The following is a 20,998-nucleotide window of genomic DNA, read 5'->3' on the forward strand; positions in this document are numbered from 1 at the left end:
GACCTGACATCGCATCAAAGGCCAGATTCTCACCTGGTGTGAACTGTCATTGCTCCACCAGCCTCACTACAGGGGGATGATTTACACCAGGGGGAAATTAATCCAATAAAGCAATCTGGTAGCTTCAGTTTAACTATGTCTCCACTCAGAAAGTTTCCTAAGATAACCACAGTTTGGTTTCTTCTCCCATTCCGTTTTTGAAATATTTAAATACCTGAAATATTTTGAAAACTATTTAATAGAAAGCCATTTAACACATGTAGACTGAAGCTGAACTGTTCCACTCATAGCAGAATACTAGTTGGTTGTTTGCTTTTAGTAAACAGCACATTCTTTTTGTTGGGAACACTACAGTTGGTTGAATCAGATTTTTTTTTTAAATAAAAGAAGAGACTGACGTTGTAAATTAACTTTGTTCTTCTCACCTGATCACCACGCTTGAGTCCAGCTTCTGCGGCTTTACTGCCCACTTCCACAGTCTCTACAAAAATACCAAAACCCTTGTCGCTTCCTCCAAGGAGGCTGAAGAACAATGGTGAATCTCTAGAAGGTTTCTGCAGGGTAATTTGCCTCCATTTTGCTTTGGCAGCACAGGCAATGTTCAGCAATCGGAGATGTCCTTTCATTTTCTGTAACAGAGAAGACACAACAAAATGGAGCCAAATGTTTTGTCTACCAGAAATGGAAAGGCAGCTGTGAAAAAAACACACCAAAGTGCCAGCAAAAGGACTTAGGATGCCATGTATTGAAATCGTACTGTATAAACCTTGTCTCTTTTGCAGTCATGCAAAACCACATAAACAAGCGCCACATGTACTATTCTATATGGGCTTTATATCTAAATATATATTTAAGAACAAATATATCCATGTTAAAAGCCATCTATTGACTGTTAGACTTAGAGACTAAAACGTCTTAGTCATTGGTAACACACTGGAAAATGAAAACGAGTAGCATTAGAAAGTACGGAAGTCATTCTTTTTTGCTCCTACCGCATCTTCCAAGTTCTTTTCAAATTCTTCCAGAAACCGTGTCATAGCAGGATCTCCTTCAAAGTCATTGAAATGATTGTTCACCCACAGTAAGACCACTCTGGTAACCTGTAAAAAAAAATAATTAGGTATATATAAAAGTACCCACGATTCTTCTATCAGCAGAAAAAAAAAAGGGAGGGTTTGATAGTCTGATGGGTTTCCTTCAGCTCAAAGTTCGAACACATAAAACTGCTGGCTAAGAATTTTACTGCCACAATTTTAAACAAATTGGACCTGGATATGAATTCCAGACTCTGAACACTCTTCATATGTATGTACATACAGCTACATAGAGTTGAACCTGGTTCTATTTATGCATTCTTATCAACTGCACCTGTCTTGAGCAGAGTTTGTTTCCAGTACAGAGGTTGTAATAAGCTGCTCAAACAAAATGCGCTCAACACACTGAAAAGCTCTACAGTAGCAAATTATGGAAGACAAGCACAATACTGTTGTGAAAAGAAACATGCTATGCCCAGGAGATCATGAGCACAATTTCCCTGCATTTCTGGTGAAAAAGGATTTCAGGGACTGGCATTTACATCTTTAAATTAAATAGAAAGGAGTATTTATCATTTTGCAGAAGAGAAGCAGTCTCATACCTGATTTAGGACACCATACCCATACAACACACTAGAATCCTTTCTTGATACTAGTGAAACATGTTGCTTTAAAATAGTTCATATAAAATAGTTGGAGCATAATCCTAGTTTATCAGCAACACAAAAAGGAATCAATTTGGTGACAATTTCACCAGAAATACTGATCTCTTAGACTCAAACCAACCTTGTCCCTGAGGCTGTCCACTGTAAACCATTCCAAGAGCTTATTTCCAACTTCCAGGGGGCTTGTTAGAAATGTTCGGTATGTTAAAAGGAAATCTTCAATGTAGGTTGGATCCACAATAGAATGTTCTTCTATTAAGTGCATGATGAGTCGCTCAGGTGTTGCCTTAAAAATTAAATGCAAAAAATAACTGGTATATCTCATCACTATTTCTCTCTAGAGAGTATCTTAACAGAAAACCATGTGAACAGTGTACTCCCTTTTCATATTTCAGTTATGGGCAACTCAGGACAAAACACACTAATGTGTTTAAACTAAATCTTCATGCTTCTCTCAGCCCAAATGCTTTGTATAGGTAATACCAAGCTAAAATAATTAATAATTTCCCTTAATTTTATTTTTAATCAACAGTTTAAGTTCCTCTTCCAGATTACAAATAACAGGTCAATAGATAAAGATGCACAAAGGGTGCTCCCAGTACAAAACTTAATATATGTGCTGAAGACATCTAACTTTATTAAAAAGGAGATGGAAGTAAACTTGTATAATAGCATCAATTCCTTCCCATCATTTTTGAGCTGAGACAGACAAAACTGAGTATATGTTCTAGATTCAAACCATAACTGTATTTATTTACTAGTAAATAAAGGTTTAATCTATTAAAGAAAAGCAAAGAAAGAAATTCACCTTGATAACTATGTGTCCTTTTCTGGTTCCACTGCGATCCAGCTCCCTGTGCTCCTTCACCATAACAATTTCTCCTTCTTCCTCCACTTTATGAGTGTTTTTTTCCACGTGGTTCAGAATCCTCCAGTAGTCTTGCTGGGCTATACACACAAACTATTCCCAAACAACACAGGACTGTTAATAAATATCCCAAACATGAATGCATCCCCTATCCCCAGCTCCGGGGCGTTTTGACAGAATTATGACAGCACAGCATTTGATACCAACCCCACTCCGTTCTGCTCAGCTACACGAGAGATGAAGTTAGAAATAGAAGACAAATAGAACTGGTCATCTTTCTGCATCTCCAAAGAGTTGTTCAAATGGGCTAAATATACAGAGGACAAGGCCTGTAAGAAGTGGAAATGGATGTTTTCTATTTATCTGTTCTCTCTGCATGTCAGTCACATGCACAGTGTGACCGGGTGGACTCTGCTCACACTGCAGCACAAAGCATGAGTTCCCATTTCTCATGTAACAGCGATGTGAAATAAATCCCAGCTACTAAAGAGTGTACAACTAACTCAACATTGGAGCCCTTGACTCATAACATACCAAGCTCCTCTTTCCTGCTTGTGGAATGAAGATCATGCCTTAAGATGAAAGTAGTCTATTTTCTTTTATTAGATGCTTAAAAACACAAGGTAGTTGTATAGAATTGTAATCTTACCTGGCAGTCATCTACTTTGGTTCTGACCACTCCATTCATGTACTGTTTGTCCAGAGAGGGTGTAATCCCAAAACTATTTCCCATACAGAGACTCTCACTCTTCCCATCAGGATAGCTGATTTCCACCGTGCCATTTAAAATAACATACCAAGAATCAAGCTAGAGGGAGTAAAAAACCACACATTTTAAAAGTGAAGCTCATTCAACAACTTGTACAAGCTGTTCCAATGCTCTTATATCGTAAAGACTTATTCTTGTGGTCTCCAGTTTGTTGTCACTACAGTTTTGCAACACTTAATTCACTAAAAATCTGCACTGTAGGGCAAGCAATAAAGATGACTAAAACAAGAATGCTTTTCAGCGTTCTTCATTCATGTCAGAACTAATTCAGTAGGGAGGAATGCTGATTAATAGATTGCGTTTTTAAATCAGTGGGCTAATTGCTACAATATATTTATACCATTTAGTCAGAACAAACACTTTTCCCCTGGGTACCCGGTTGGTCACTATCAGAGACGAGAGTCTGCCTGGTCCTCTTGGAGGGATGACCTGCTATGGCCGTTCCAGAGGTCTGGATCCAAGGACAGAGAGAGATGACCACTGACTAATGTGAACATCTGTCTCCTCCCACTGAATATGTTAAGAAACTGCTCCTAATTAAGACATTTATGTTATAATACCTACATTTTTGGGCAAGGATACCTCTTCGTGTTAGTATTTTTAAAAGCTACTTAAATTTAAAAGAAAGTTATTTTACCAATGAAAATGATGCATTCTTCTATGCCACAAATAATCTTTGAAACATTTTCTCCAGCTGTTAGCACTTACCTGATAACAACATCCTCAGTGCTGGCTTATGGCCATGTTGAAGTCTTGAACAAGACAGCAGCACACAGGCAGAATCTCCCAAAGGCACAGGCAAAGGTTTGGGGATTTTGCATATGATGAGAGAAGAACTCTCTGACTTTCAGGTGTGGGAGAGTTATGGATATGGAAAACAGCTTTTTCCGCCCTTTGCCCTCAGATGCCCTTGCTCACCTACTGCCTAAGGCACTCAAATTGTGTTGTAAGCAGTAACTTACTTCTTGACCGTCTTCAAGTATGATGGCTCCTGCTTGCTCTACTACTTCAAATATCATCACTGAGCAAAGTTCTCGTCTCACAGACATCGTCATGTTCGCAAAGGCAGGGAGTTGATGCATAAATTCCAATAATTGCTCTGTTAGACAAAGGAAACATTGTTATGAATACTGCAAGGCCCAAGGGTTTCTTAGATACCTTACCCTCCACAGGTATATTCAATCTCAGTTAAATTCATTGAAAAATTGCTCAGTGGTGTTACAATCCCCGTTAGTGCCTGTGGCTAAATGAGCCCAGTGTGCATTCTGACACCGACAACCAGAACTCGGCTCTACAGCACTGACGGTGCCCTGACTGACTCTAGGCAGCCATCTGGCTAGAGTGTAAAAGCACTTCAGCTTCAAACACGTAGAAAATTTAAAAATACCCTTACAGTACAGTAATTATAAGCTTGATAGAAGCATGAAATGATTTTCCAGTGTTTAAAGAAGTGATATGAAGGACAGCATAACATTAATTTTACTATTAAACTAATGCCAATTTCTAGTTAAACATCACAGTAAATTATTTTCATTATAAATGTTTTCCACTTTACAATTATGTAGATCTATACTGCAGTAATAGTACATTCTCTCTGACATTTAATAACTGATTCAACAGTTCCAGGGAGTCAAAAGTACCTTGCTACCTATCCCTCCCTTATATCACTATATACAATGATGCTAATACCATCGTCATCATCTCAAAGGCGGTATAATACTTAGTTTCTCAGAAAAATTACTGTCTCAGTACGAGAAGAAATCATTCAATCAACAGTATCACTAGAGCAAAGTGATCTCTGGAAGGTAGTCATAATTATGAGGATATACATTTAGCAATAATTCATTAAATAGTTTCAGACATGCTTCTCTTAGAGAAGTTATAAGACATAGTTTTACATAAAGATCTTTTTTTTTTCCTCCTCACCAATATCATCATCAGTTTTATCTGCAGGCTCTTTCTCAAGGCACTCTCGTACAACATCGCGCCCTAGAAGTGGATCTGATGTTCTGTCAATATCTTCATCCTCTTCTTCTTCTTCATCTTCAGAGTCTACAGGGGCTTCTGGAAGGCCTGTTAAATCAACGTCTCCCATCTCGCTTTCTGTAGCCTACAAAGCAAACATCCATCAGACAAAGAGTTCAGTATCTTCAGTTTGATGATTTATGGTCTTACCTTAGGTAGTTAATATGACAAAAGAAATTCTGTGACCAACAATTCAAACTAGATATTGTAACAGCTCTCTTTCTGAACACTGAAATAAACATGTTACCTGAAATCTACAGTTACAGGGTGGTACAAATAACTACCATTGGCATAAAGCAACATCACGCTACAGGAATTATGATCACAAGTTCTGAAAACAAAATTAACATACTAGGACATTTGTTATCTGTATTTATATCCTTCCACACCCCAACAAACTACAGGCAATATAAACCCATCAATACTACCCGTGTAACACGGGGAAAACAAAGCAGGTTGAGTGGCTAAAATAAAAGCACCTTGATCTCACTTTTAATTTCGGTTTTATAACATGAATTTTAATCCTGGCATGGAGCAAGTATGTCAGGTGGAATATATAAATTGGGGTGGGAGGAAGGAGGTAAGTATCGGGATTCTTTCCCATATTAGCTGATTCTCACTTTATAGCATTTACTCTTTCTTGCTGATTCATGTAAATAAAATGTTTTTTTCACCATATGAGAGTCTGTATTATTAACAAAATAATAATATAATTCAGTTACACACTGGTTACCCAATGCCTGTAGAGACATTTCTACTGTCATCAATAGATGGCAACATAGACACCACATGGAGCAGACACATAAAGCAACAGTGAAGGAGAATGCAATGCTGGCAACAAAAAGCAGAATCGCATAGGAATAATTTGCAATAATTCCTTATGTAAAGTTTAAATGATGTAATTGCATGAAAATAACTTTCCAGACAGATGGAAGAAAAAAAAGTAATTTCAAATTTTCAATTTCCACAGAGTAGTTGTTCAATCACCTTTTTTCAGTTTAAGTCGGCATGCACATCATTTTTCTGTTCAAACTCAAAAATTTGAACAAAATATGTCACTGAGAAGTATAAAGCAATTATATAGAGACTTGCAGAAAACCAAGTTTATTTTTTTAAACGAAGATACTTACAAAATTCACTTTCGCTTTAAAAAAAATTCCTGAGATTTTACAAAAACACTGATGACAAACTCATGCATCAAATGCTCTGCAGGTTCACAAGATCTCCAAAATCAAGGATGGGGTCCTGTCCAACCTGGCTTTGAACACCTGCAGTGACGGGGCAGCCAGAGCTTCTCTGGGCAGCCTGTTCCAGTGGTCTCAGCACCCTCAGTCTAACACATTTCTTCCTTATATCCAAGCTAAACCTACCATTTTCTGTTTAAAACTGTTGTCCTTGCCCTGTCACTACAGGCCCTGGCAAAAAGTCTTTCTTATGAGATCCCTGTAAGTACTGAAAGGTCTCCCCGGGGCCTTATTCCCTTTTTTCCAGGCAACTGGAACTTCTCTCGACTGCTGTGACTTTTGGATATGGGCAACTGCACCAGTCAACGCCCCGAGGGCCCCATGGTGCATCTTGTTGGGTCCCATGGACTTGTGTATGTTCAGGTTCCTCAGGTGGTCTCAAACCTGATCTTCTCTTCCCATGGCAAGGACTTTGTTCCCACAGTCCTCACCTTGAGGTTCAGGAACTTGAGAGATGTTGGAAGAGTGAACGCGAGTGAAAACTGATGCAAAAAAACTTGCTGAGTGCCTCAGCCTTCTCCATGTCACTAGTTCTCCTGTCTTATTTATGGTGGGGAGGATGCTCTCTTTAATGCTCTTTTTATGACCAATGTACCTGTAGAAGCTCTTCTTGTTATTCTTTACATTCCTTGCCAAATCCAACCCCATCCTTTAGCGGTCCCAGCCCCACCTGTCCAGGCAGTGTCCCCATGTTCCTCCCAGGACACATGGCCCTGGTTCTACTCTGTGCATTTCCTTCTTGTGCCTTAGTTTGACCAAAAGGTCCTTGCTCAGCCATGCTGGTCTCCTGCCTTCCTCACCTCATACAAGACAACACTCATTTTAAGTGATTTAAACCCAGCAGACTGCACTGTCTCTGTCTTCCTACACCTCCCTGTTGATGGGCTAATGCAAGCCCCAGCACTTCGAGATGAGCAGCGTTTCCTTCTTTCACTAGACAGAAAAATACTGGGGTTTAGATATAATCTTGGACCCTTCAGCCGGTCTTCATTTTAATAATTAGCCAGCGAGCCTAATAAATCAGGCTTAAATTATTTAACGTAAGTATTTCTTTCAGAGTAGGATAATAATACATATAGGGTTAAATCTGTTTTATATTACATCACTTTATTGGCTTATGTAGCTCACATTAACAGTTTTGGAATTAAGCCCAAGTGCAAATTGTGCTTGGAGAGTCTCAGTGGCACATGATCAATACAGCATTTTATTCAAGGACTTTTCTAGCATTTCTTCTCTAAAAAGCCACAATTTATATCAACTTTTCCAGGCAGAATCAGAGAGACTACAGTACTAATTCCAAATTTGATAACCTCAAGCTAAGATAACAAAACTGATTCTATAGGTTCTACGGAAAAGTGATTAAAATTTTCCTTGTATATCCTATATAGGACAATAAATAAATCATCTATTTTTTTGATAAAGAAATTCTAGTTTGATTGAGCTATGCAGTAAGAGAAGGTCCTCAAATAGTGTTTCAAAGCTGATGTGGATCTGGTTGACAATGCGTGGGCAGGTCAGGCAGCACTGGTGAACAGGAGGGTTTTGCTCGTCAAGCTGTCTGCACAAGGAGCTGCTCTTCCCAATCACGATGCTCCAGCTGCTTCCATTATCAAATATCAAAATCATTCTTAATGGAAGCATTTATGAACTACTAATTTGCAAAATGAAACCAGAAGCTGCGATACTCAGATCTGGCACAAATCGGGATTTTCAGGATTGGGTCTATAGGGCAAGAATATCTACTGAGAAGGCAGCAGGAACAGACTCACATAGATCATCTGGAAAGTTAACACTAGCTTACTGACACAAGATTTACTATATTAAAATCATACTATTATTACTCTATATACAGCAGTGCAAATTTTGCCAATTTACATGTTTCAGCTGTGTTTGCCAAATGTTGATCACAGAGATGTCCTGTATACTGGTCTCTGCTTTGGAAGCCAAAGATGTAAGAATTAGCCCTGGCAAAGTTTTGGTGATAATTATATGTATATTCCACTACAATGTATGTCAGAAACAGGCAGTGACAGGAAGAAAAAAAAGCCTCATGCAAAAGATTTTCTGTGCCATAATAACTCCATATGATAATGTATTCTAGTGCTTGTGACTCCTGATGCAACCTGCTATTAAGAACAAGTTGGTTTTCTTCCCCTTCTCTCCTGTAAATTTTATCAGAAAAAATGTCCAAGCCTTTCTTCAGAATTGACAGAAAAACCCTCAGCAAGATCTACTCTCTGATGCATATTTTATAGATAATCCATTTTAATATCACAACCTTAACCACAATTGGAATTATTGCTGGGCAATGATGTTTCTACCCGCAAATAACATACGCTGCCAAAGGGATAAATGAAAGATTAAAAAAAGAAAAAAAGAGAGAAAAAAACTTTAGGCCCATCACGGACAGAACTAAACAGATCAGAAAAAATAGATACAAAAGTGTTGGTCATACAGAGATGCGCACTGCAAGCTTCTTATCAGGTAACTAACTCATTACGCAGAAGCGAGACCCTGCCCGCCTATGTCAGATACATTCTGGGTTCCTGATGGTACCATCGCTGCCCGCCTGAGAAAGGGCAAGGAAAGGTGTTTTCTCTCTGTAATAGCTGTTGGATTATTTTTCCCTGAGGACACCTATGGCAGGTCACAGCAGCTGTTTGCAGAACTCATAAGCCCTCATTTCAACCTCTGCACACATAACCACGCAGCCTCCCCATAGCTCTGAAACAAGCATGCTGTACAAAGCAGACTGAAGGAAAGGAAAATAAAAAATCAATCCACTTCAAGCAAATTCAAGAAGTTGTTTCAAAAAATTGTTGGGAATATTTTTCCCCCTACATTAAAAAAAGAAGTCGACAGTCCAACAGGAAAACAACTTCTCTGCAGTATTCTAAGCAAGCTGGACTTTACAATACATACATTTGGACATTTTACCACATAAAGACTGCAAGCTCCAACAGGGAGCAGTAATGGTACAGGAAAAGGGTGAAAATTATCTTTGTATATTTATTTTCAGAAGTTTCTACAAGTGACTAAGGGTTTTAGCACAATGTTTCATGGCACTGCTTGCGGGCAGGACTCCTTTGCTGCTGATCTCACCTTCAGCTTTACGTTCATCATTTCCTGTTTAACATCCTGGACTGGGAAACAGCTGGAACATGTGAAACCTCATTTCAACACTATCGATTAATATAGTGTACATAGATGAATGGAAACCCTTTCCAAATATCTTAATAAAATTTGTTTCATTCTTTGGTTCTACCACCCTAATCATATTTTCCTATTCTGGAATCACGTTTGCACTACTTACTGTAAAAATTAATGTTAAGCTACCATTAATTCAAAAGGTCATTTCAAGGCTACTTTAATCAAAATTATTCAAAAATGTTCTCCTCTGCTGACATTAATGATTCTATGGTTCTAATGATACTCCTAGAGAATCTGGTATGTGATAGATATGAAGCTGACTGCAAAAGCAAAGTGGCACTTTCCAAGTCCTTCTTGGAGCACCGTATTTCAATGTACCAAAAATGCTTCCAGCTACCGAGTCGATTCATTACACCAATTTCAAAGAGATTCTCTGCCTTCATAATATCACCATGAATATTGGGGGAAACACTTTTCTTTTTCCTTCAGATTTCAAAATCTGTCTATATTGATGCATCACTGCAATATAGTGCTATGTTAAAATACTGTACTATGACACTATTACACATTATCTATCCATGCGCCTACAACTGCGTGACTTCACCAGAACTGTTACAGCTACTGCCATAAAGCCCATAAAATACCCAGCAGCTTTTGACAGGTTACTATTTGCACATTATGCATATGAGAAGAAGATACAAAAAATTCACTAAAAAGATAAGACGTGGTTTTGTTCCCCTCATGACATGCCTGTTGCCCATCTCTTCTTCACCCACAGTTCATCAAATGCTTGATTCTCCAACGCTATCTTTCAGGATTAATGACATTGCTGTAATATTGTCTTTGAAGGCCTCACATGAGTCTACAGGGTAACGTGCATTGGACATCACCGCAACTGCCCATGGATTGTCAGCAAAATTTACAGATGTCCGTGTTCTTTCAGGATGCAAAAACAGACAGGCTAATGTCAGAGAAAAGGAGATTCTCACCTTAAGGGTCCTCACTGCTCAAAATTAATAGAAAACCTGCAGTAGTGCTCACATTAATAAATTAATAGTTCCTTAGGGAATTATTTTTAAAGTTACCTGGCAATACTTTGCTGTAAATAAGATACGTCACTAATCTCTGTTCAGTGTATAGAAACAGTACCCAAGGGAAGAGGTGTCTAAAATCAAGTTACACCTATGTCGTGCTAAACAGTTGCCATATACTCAGTATTGTAGTCAGACTTCAACTTGAAAGAGAGATCAAGAGGAACTCAAGATGAGGATCCTCATCAATCAGAACAAAAAGCCCAGGAAACTACCTCTGCAATTTGACACGTGACAGGTAATTTATTACATATGTTATCTGTATGTAAGGAAATTAAAGCTATCTCTGGATTTCAGACAACTGCTATTCTCAAGCAAGCAAACTAGAATTTCTACACTCAATTAGTGCAGTGATCACGTTTATTACCATGCTTTTGTTTGCAGAACAGAACATCTGTTATTAGCAATAAATACAAATAATCAAGGAAGGTATTTGAAACACAAGAACAATTTCATGAAATTTGTTCTATTTCAGCAAGAAAGAAAATCGTCCCATAAATCATCAGCTGTGACACTGAAAGCAACAACACACTCGTTTGTAAATAAAGATGTGAAAAGCAAAAAAAGAGCTTTAAAAGAAGTTTGTTTCACTTTTGTGTGGTGGTGGCAAGTCACAGGAACAACATGGAGATATGCAGAAGCATCAAGAGGGGCAATATTGGCTAAAGGGCCACTTGGTTTTGTTTATGGAACGTTTAACACCAAGGAAGGTAAAATAAGAAACAAAAGCAATATTACCTGATAAATATCAGACAGGCTGCTGCTCCCCGAATCACTGGCAATGCTGCATCCCGACTGGCTTGAAGGGACATGAGTCACCTGAGGATGAGGATTGTCGGTGAGATGCATCTTGGTAAGATCAGCTGGAAGCTGTAAATAAAGTGGATTTGGGGAAAGGCGGGAAAAAAGAAAGGGAAAAAGATGTGTAAGTCTGACTGGAAGGCAAAGTTATTCATAAAACTTTTGTTAAACATTTGAATACCCATTTGTAACTTGATGTACATTTTGAGAAAAAGCTTATTTAGACTAAGCTTGCCCAGTCGTGCTTCAGATTTTTCATGAGTGACAAAAAACAATGCACCTTTCCATAAAACAAAGCTCCAGCCTCTTTAGAGTCACTGACATACACCGACAGGATTGAGAAATAGTCATGTCGGCCAAAGAGCCCACACTCTTAAACATTCGTTTATGATGCAGCCCAATATGAAGCAGGATTCCTGTTTATAAGTTCAGTTCATGCCTTAGTTCAAGAACAGCTTCCAGAAATCATCAATATATGTAAAAAAAAAGGAAACAAAGGAAACAAAAGTTTTGGTCCATGATGCTATGATTTTTCTTTAGGAAAATAAGTAGTACACAGATAGATTTATAGAAGTACTATTGTACATACATGTAAAATGTACAAAGAGTGCATAATATTCTATCTGTAAAAGAACACACATATGTAGACATATAGGTTTTAGTGCATGATTGAAGACCACAAACATGTTTTTCTATTGAAAAAAGTAAAATTAGTAGCATTTTGCAGGATCAAAGCCACACAGAATACTATAAAATAGCCAGTCCTGTAATTTAGCTCCCCATCTATTTTCTGCCACATTTACACCTGGTATTTTTTAAATTTACACTCAACTATATGGTAAGAACATCATATCAGAGAATCACAGTTTTTACGATAAAATGTATCCCACTTACAAATGATAAAATTATGCATTATTCCTTTTAAAAAATATTCTGATGAAAAAAAAAGGCCCAAACTACTCTGACAGCATCAAGTACCACGATCAAAATGAAAAGTTTCTTCTGCAAAACAAACAAAATTCCACCCAGTTGTGTCAGCCACTTGATATTCAATCCTACAAATTCAAATATAGATTTGTACAAATGTTGTTGATCCAATGTCGGTCTTATAAATACTGACTAAACTTATGAGAAATGGAAACCAGATCTTCACTTGGAATCATGTTTTTATGTCATTTTTTTTAAAGAGCACAAGAGAAGCACTTTACCAAATACTTGTTCACGTGTTTTCCAAAACCGTAAGTGGCACAGTTGGTCTCTCGAAATCTTCCCCGCCCCCAGAGCAAAAGTTGAGAGCACGTCTGACACATTTAACGTAATTTTGATTATCAAAACTTTTATGAGGAACATGGGGGATGTTGTGTCATCTGTAATTCACAATGATATTCTCATTGGCAATTGCTATTCAAATCCAACCATCCTACAGGCTCTAAAAACCAGCACAGATCATTAATTGCAAAGTAACTCTGGGAACAGAAAGACTGCAAAACTATTTTCCACTATCCTAATATTTACATTATACTAGTTTTGTATTTATTTTACTTACAAAAATAAAGTATAAAATATCCAACCTGTAAATTAATATCTACTTTTACATGTATTTGGAAAAGGAGAACGTCTGAGAAGTGAGAGACTGCTAACTTTCACAAACTCCCATACAAAAAAAATCCAAGCAATAGGTACAAAACAGTGAACTTGAGCCAAATACAAAGGAAACCCAGCACTTTGAAGACTATGTTTAGGCACCAAAAGCTTTCGCAGGCTGAAAAAACATCTACTCTCGGGGTTTGAGAACAGCAAAAAGGTCAAACCACTCAGCTGACTAAACTCGATCCCGCAGCACAAAGGTGCGCTCGGCCTCTCCAGCCAATGTGCACTGAGATGCGACCTCTTAATGACGAGAATAAAAACATATAAAACCAACGCAGGAAGTTTTAGTGCCTTACAGAACAAATCAACCCACACAGATTAATTACTCCCAGCTCTACAAGACTGCAGTTCTGCTGCAACCTCCTCGGCCTCTCCCTGTCTTTATAACCTCCTGGTTCCAGCCACCAGCTCCGAGTTCAGTTCCAATCAGATTTCTCTCCATCCATGAGCAAGTCCCATGCTGACTGTGGTAATATAGATACAAGGAAATCTAAGGAAATCTCCCCACTATCCAGGTTCATAATGATTTTCAGACTTTCAGAATGGCTCCAGAAAGACAACAAGCAGGACCAAAAGTGGAACCAATTCTGTGAGATTTCCCAGGATAACAAGAATCATAGAATAGTTTGGCTTGGAAGGGATCTGCTGTCTACCAAAAACTGCTGCTATTGAAGCCCATTCTGGCTCAAAGACAGAGAGACACGCACACAAACTGCCACATAAAGTTTTTCTTCCCTAATTTAGTTTAAATTTTAAGATTCTTGTGATGAAGGCTGTTCTGTATACCTAGGTTGAGAAGTACTGCTGGAGCAAGACATATCTCTCAAAATAAATAAGTTGTGTATGTACTTTGAATGCCATTTTCACAAATACACATTGAAGACCAACTCCAAAACACCGCCAGACTTCCCAAAGGAGTATTTCTAATCAACTCATTAATCACTTACAACTGATCTTCATTCCCCTGCCAGCACTCGCATTCATTTCAATCACCTATGAAGCACATGGGCATATACGATGCTCCGGCTGGACTCCGCAATATGTTCTTGTAAAAAGACGTTTAATGCAGCTTAGATGCAAGGAAATACTGCAATATCTCTTTATATTTGAGAGAGAAAGAAGGTTTATTTGAGACAAGTGACCTTTAAAGTGCTGCTTGTCACTCTACTCCATCTCCCAAAATAAATCACAGCTTCTGTCTTCTGTGTGTCATTTTTATTACCCAAACTGATTGTTCTTTCTTTCAGAGCTCACTAAGCAGCAATACGTGGACAGGACAGCGGACACAGGAAGGACTTGCTGGATGTGGTGAAGTTGCTGAAAGTGTTATATATGACATTGTAACTCTTGGTGAATAACATTCACTTTGTATTCAACTATGATTTTTTTTGTGGGAGAAACTTATAAACTGTTGTTATAATTGCATCAACATCTTGAAAAATTATGTGTTGTGGAAACAAGTTCAAAATACAGACATTCACCTATGTCCTCGTTAGATGCTTTCAGATGCAGACGTATATACCTGCATTATCTTCTGACTAGTTGTGCGCCCCAACATCCACAGATAGGAAAACCCCAAACGTCTATGAAATTCTGATAAATACTCAATACAGAAACAGACTACTCACTTGCCACCTTAGACTACCGCAATTTCATTTTTTTTTCACAAGAAAGGATAATCTGGAATGCGAATATGAGCATATTTGATGTGCTGGCACAGCCAGTCCCTACGCCGGTGCCAGCACATCCTTGTGACTGACCTTTCCCAACAAAGAGGTATTTAGCACCAAACCCCCGCTGAAATGCCGTACTGCGGTTCAGAGTGGTACATGAAAGGAAGTTAAGAAAATAGAAGTTATGCTCTGCACAGCCACCCACAGCCCTGCCCTCCCACAGAGTCTGGCAAATACTGTCGGTGATTACACCCAAAAAAATTGGAGTCAACAAGGCAATTTTTAAGGAGATATTGCAAATTGCAATAGGAAAAAAAAAGAAAGAAAAACTAAATCATTTGGGAGCTCGTCCTAATGGTAGCGTCAATCTGTCTGGTCACACAAAAGATGCGATGGGGCAGGGTGCTAAATAATCCCATCTAGGGTCCCTCTCCAAAAACGACCACGTTGGCACCAACACTGACAACTGACACTGCGGCACAACTGCCAAAATCTCACGGGTTATTGAGCTTTTTCTGCATCTGATGAGTATCAGAAGTGACCCAACCAGATGACGTCCAGTTCATTTCCTCTTGGATAACAGGAAGGTAACATTCTTCAGTTTTATTACTTCACTACTCTTTCATCACCAAGACCACGCCAAATGTACGGTGAGGCAGTACTTCTCCATAGCCACGGAACACTCCGCAACAATTACAACTACACTGACCTTTTACACATCATTTTCAAGCTATCCGGTGCAGTCGACCGAACTGCATCTCACTTGATCTCATTTGAAAGTATCTAATTTTTAAGACATCCAGTTTGAGGTGTCTGATAACCAAAGACGCAGGAAAGACAACAAAAACTGCCATGCAACTGGAAGATGCGTGTCTGAACAGAGATTTCCCAACTAATGCTAATTTTCTAAATTAGTATTTAATTTAGCTTTGCAGTAGTATTTCTATCTATACCTATGGCAACACTTGCTATACAAGAAGTAATTTGCCAACTTTCTCCATGCATTAGGTCTGTAATTTTGAAATTAATTGAAGTATAAATTCCAATACATGGTCCATTTCGCAAGCTAACAGACCATTTCTACAGGTCCCAGTCGAGTGCGTCTGCAGGGACATTTACTTCTTACGTAAACACCATTTACTCTCAGCAGTGAAGTCACACAGAATACTCATGAATTAAATTAAAAGCCAATTTCGGTATAACAGATTTTTAAGATTGCACATGCCCCGTACCACAGAGCAGATGACGTGATCTTTGACAAGATGACTACCAATTAACTCTTTCAAGAAGCACACTAAAAATGGCTGTTAGCCTAAGGAGAACTTTCCTTTAAGTGCTCCTGTGGGAGGTTTTGCTAAAAATTAAGGCTATAGAAAAGTCATTGCAGGGCTTATATAAATATAAAGGCAATCACAGAAGTTGTAAGTGAAGGCTTGTCATAGGAGTGCTAAACTGAGACTTTTGTCTTTGTACTTACCCTTCTTCCCAGGGAAAGTAATCAGAAGAACCTGTCTCAGCACAGCTCGTAATGCTGTATTTCCTACATGACTTATTTTTGCATTTCCCAGTCTCTTTCCCCTATGGAAAAGCCATATCTGTGCCTGTGTACCACAAGTTTTACAAATAAATATCAGTGTTTCCTGGTACAGTTTGGATATCCAAAAAATACGTTTTGAAAAGGCATAGACAGCATGAATTTGCAAAATAGTCTTGATGGATGGACACAAGAACTATGAATTATCTTTTTCTACATGTTAAATAAGCTTCGCCATTGTGTTTCAACCTGCAGTAAGTGGCATGTTTATTAAACCTGAAACCAAGTTACTAAAGGTCTGCATAATTCTCTCAATGTATAGCGTCCATTAAAAATTCAAATTAATATAAAGAAAGGGCAATAAGGAAGTTTTGCCTCATTATTTGATACTCCTTGATAGCAAAGTTTTTCATCAGTTTTCCGAGGCCCCTGTATGGATGTTTACAACCAATCGACCTAGTCTGGACACATCAGGAACATCAGCCTCCAAGGGAACAGTCTGTCTTTGTACAGGCTGCATAAGCAAAATTTTATGTCCTTGGTTTTACAGATTGCCAGTAACCTTATACCTTATTTGCTTTTCTGAAGTTCCCTGAAATGTTGCCAACAAGAGTAATAATCTTCAGCACCAACACAGGGTTTTATTGCCATGAAACACCCGAGGATGAGCAGGGTCGGGGCACCCACGCCTCTGCTGTGTCACGCTAAAAACCACCACCCACTGCCACACCAACCCCACCAGCTCTCAGAGCCTAACAATCCCAATTTGAAGGCATATATATTTATTGTTTTGTTTACTGCTTGAGGTTTTCCATTAAGAGGTTTTCACTGTTTTAAGCTGGAACCCATTAACACACCCTTGGATCATTAACTGTGATCACATGTGGTGACCTCTGAGCTTCTGCAAATGCTCCTGCTCAGCCTCCATCGCACCCAAGTGGCTTAAGGGTTCAATTTCCCTTTCTCAGATGACACAGAAAGTCTAGACTGTTCAAAAAGCGTGTTTGCCTTCAGTTTGAAAAGTTAAACAAAAGTGCCAAATTAAAAATACCACCTGATCACAGAGCTGAAGGGGACACAGCCCTTTGAGCCCTCTACCAGCTCCCACTTTTTGTCACTACACCCTTCCATTCCCTTTATACGCCATTATCTCTGACGCCCTTGATTCAACACCTTTCATAGAGTTAATATTAGAATGAATTAGTTCTGTCTAAACGTCTTCCTTGTAATTCCCATTTGCGCTTCCAGTCTTCGGGTTTCCCTGTTTTTTGGCGGCCCTGTTGGGAGCTTTCCCCTTCCCTTTGCACTCCCATATACATCTCCAATACGTTTGTGATTTCCTACAAACCAAACCCCCACCACGGCAGAGGAAAAGCTCTGCCCAGAAGCAGCCAAGTGGCTCTGCTGGGCACAGCAGCACTATTGTGGATTTTGATTTAGCTCTGGTACCTCAGTAATTTCTCTGCTGGACCCCTTGCTGGCTTTACAGTCAATGCCAATTCCTTCGCCTCCAACTTGAGCAAACTCTGCATTCTGGTATCTTTTTTGCCAGTTGTTTTGGTGGTCTCACTACGTGCCTGCGGTTCCACTGTCGGTTTGTTCATTTTCACAAGACAACAAATTTCTTAAATTAGTTCTATTTTTCCCATCAAAACAATGCAGCGGTTCTTACTGCCACTGACATGGCAGTCAGTTTCTCACCAAGCAAACCTTTCTGTATCCCACTTTTTGCTCTCACCTACCCCATTCATTCCACCTAAAACAAACAAACAAAAATTAATAACCACACACACACACAAAAGGAAAAAAACAAAACCTCGCAGAGATATTCTCTTGGCATCAGTAAATTACTTTAACCATCTCACCAAAACCAACTGGAAACTACCAAAACCAACTGGAGCTCTCTGAAGTTATTTTGCAGCATTTTCATTAGCCTGCTTCCAAAGGATTTATGTACATTAACTCTGGTTTACGTTCACCTTACAGATGAGCTCCAACTCTGCTCCAGTTTAAGAATGTTTAAAATACACGTGGAGCTGTGGTAACGGGAGAGGAGGACGTTGCTCCTCGGAGATTCAGAAAGAGGCCACTTAAGGACCCGCAGCAAGGGGCAGCTGAGCCCGGTCGCACCGCCTGTGTCGGCATCAGTCCTCAGCCAACTTAATGCAAACAAAACCATTTTCTCCTTAAAGACCACAGATGTTCCACCAGCGACACAAAAGAAGATTTCTTTAGATTTTTAAAAAGCATCAGTGATGCTTTTTGTTTTGTTTTTAGAGCGAACTGATGGATCAAATTGCCAACAGATAAAATCCTATGACCTTCAACATCATGCAGAGAAAAACGATGCCTATCCAACTAAACAAACCTCAGATCATTTTCTTTTTTGAAATATACAAAAGATGGGCTTGCTGACAATATATATTTCAATATTTGTTTCAATTCACTGTCCACAGTACATACTTACTCCAGCATCATTGGTACTACAGACATGAATCTCAAAGAAACAAGGACCAAGTTGATACGATTCGTGACATCCTTACACTGCCCTCAAAACTATCCTTGTAGCCTTCCTAAAATAACCCCAGGCTTAAAAGGAAAAAAAAGCACAACATAAAACATCTAAAAGAATTAAAACCCCCTAGGGGCTGTTCTATGCCCCCGACAGCCAAGAGCTTTTTGGTCTTCATGGCTCCTACAGCGTGTAAAAAATAAAATCCTCTCAAGTGTTACGTTTCCTTAGTTACAATAAGGTGACATGAGGACAGAATTTCAAACTAAATTCTGGTGTTGCCTTAAACCACACATGTAATGCAATTTTAATTTGGTTTTCATATGTTTAAATTATAGATTACTGCTATGCCTTAACTCATGATAACACTAAGTGTCTGACATGCAAATACCTCTGCTTTGGAGAAGAAATGGGGACTTCAGCTGTGAAAATTCACCTGTGAAAAAATGTACCAGTATTGATGAGAGCTCCATAATACTGGGAATATTTGACACGTAAACATAAGCTGCACGTTTTACAACCACCAACTAATACAGATCACCTCTTCTCTGGTCCATTCACAGTTTAACATCTTTAAAATGTCAATAACTGTGTTTAGTTATTATGAAAATGTAACAGGAGTGTTCAAAAAGACTTATTTTCAATACCAAGAGTTCAAATTTCAGTGTTCTTGCCACTGAAAAATAATGTAAGACTAAAAAGAGCCTTGTCTAAATAATTATAGCAGCAACCAAGCCGTGCTAGCGGCTGGTGATGCTGTGAGCTGTGTTCCCAGGTCACCAAAGCACGGCAGCTGACGGCGGGGAGCTCTGCACCGCAGGGCACCCAAAATTCCTCATCTGCAGCCAGTTTCACCTCAGCTGAGTCAGTTATCAACTCTACCGTGGCGATAATGGCCCCTCTTTGCACATCCTCAGGCTGCTAGAAGCTGACATCACTGTAATGACATCATGCAAGTGCCACTGGGCTGCGGGGACACAGGGAGCTCGGGGTGAGCACCTCTCAGCTCAGAGCTATGGGGCCCTCAGATCCTGTATATGCAGAGAAACAAAAGAGTGCCAGTCTTCCAGCTACGTTTTCTTTCTGTATTCATAAAGAAATGCATTCGTGGAAGTGAGAGGAGCAAAACAAGGCAGTCCCGAACTCGGCTGTAGCTGTAAGCAGAACTGTAACAAAGCAGGTTTAAACCAAACAAAGGAAATAAATGAACAGATCGGTGTTTATTTGTGTATTAGGAGCTGATTTCCGACAAAAACAATACTTCAGGAAAAGGCTTTTTTTTGTTGAAAAGTAGTACGACGTGTACTTGCATTTAACCTCAACATACTATATACAGGAGTATAAGAAAATCCAAGCTTTATAGAGTAAATGGCCACAGAGCTCATATTAAACCATTTTTATCTTGATAAACTATCAAACAAAAAGTACATTTTAAAAGTTTTGCAGAAAGTATCCTGCAAGTTGTCATTAAAAAGCCAGAGCTAAACTTTTAACTAAGTGCAAAGAAAATTGGCATTCATCAGTCCGAGCACTCAGGGATCAGAATATTGAGTAACCAAGAGGCTGTGCTCCTACAAACCAACTCTGATGGGGTAACAAGGCAATCCTTCTGTTGCAGGGGATGGAGGAGAGAAAAAGATCAATAAATGTAGAAAAGGAGAGACCATAAATATGCTGAGGAACTGGCTGAAAACTCCAAAAACTTCAAAAGAGGGCTCAATCACACAAACCGAAGTTCAGAGAAGGGAAGAAAACAGTCACGAAGCAGACTGGAGGAATTCACCTACTGCACACAGACCAAGAAAAGAAAGCAAACGATCAGCTAGTCATCCTGAAAACATTTAAAATTTGTACTACCAGGGCTATGTTCCACGTAAGTTCATTAGCAGAGACAAGGATGACATCGAATCGAATCAAGGACACACTATCCAAGCTCTGGTTTTCTTCTGATGAGCTGAAAATACTCTCTAATTGCATGAAGG

General features: G+C 39.0%; 1 protein-coding gene across 2 annotated transcripts in view; it reads right to left on the bottom strand.

Moving 5' to 3' along the window:
• The window catches only part of RAPGEF6 (Rap guanine nucleotide exchange factor 6), a 118,382-nt gene that overhangs the window by 33,726 nt on the left and 63,658 nt on the right, over positions 1-20,998 (bottom strand). For both annotated transcript variants that reach the window (XM_080353038.1, XM_080353037.1), the window contains exons 7-14: positions 11,585-11,716; positions 5,263-5,446; positions 4,299-4,435; positions 3,217-3,375; positions 2,508-2,660; positions 1,821-1,985; positions 993-1,100; positions 426-629 (exon numbers count right to left, since the gene is read on the bottom strand). In XM_080353038.1, the coding sequence (XP_080209164.1) occupies positions 426-629; positions 993-1,100; positions 1,821-1,985; positions 2,508-2,660; positions 3,217-3,375; positions 4,299-4,435; positions 5,263-5,446; positions 11,585-11,716 (1,242 nt within the window). The remainder of the gene's footprint in view (positions 1-425; positions 630-992; positions 1,101-1,820; positions 1,986-2,507; positions 2,661-3,216; positions 3,376-4,298; positions 4,436-5,262; positions 5,447-11,584; positions 11,717-20,998) is intronic.

This window comes from Nesoenas mayeri, assembly GCF_963082525.1.
Source record: "Nesoenas mayeri genome assembly, chromosome: 14".
Taxonomy (NCBI): domain Eukaryota; kingdom Metazoa; phylum Chordata; class Aves; order Columbiformes; family Columbidae; genus Nesoenas; species Nesoenas mayeri.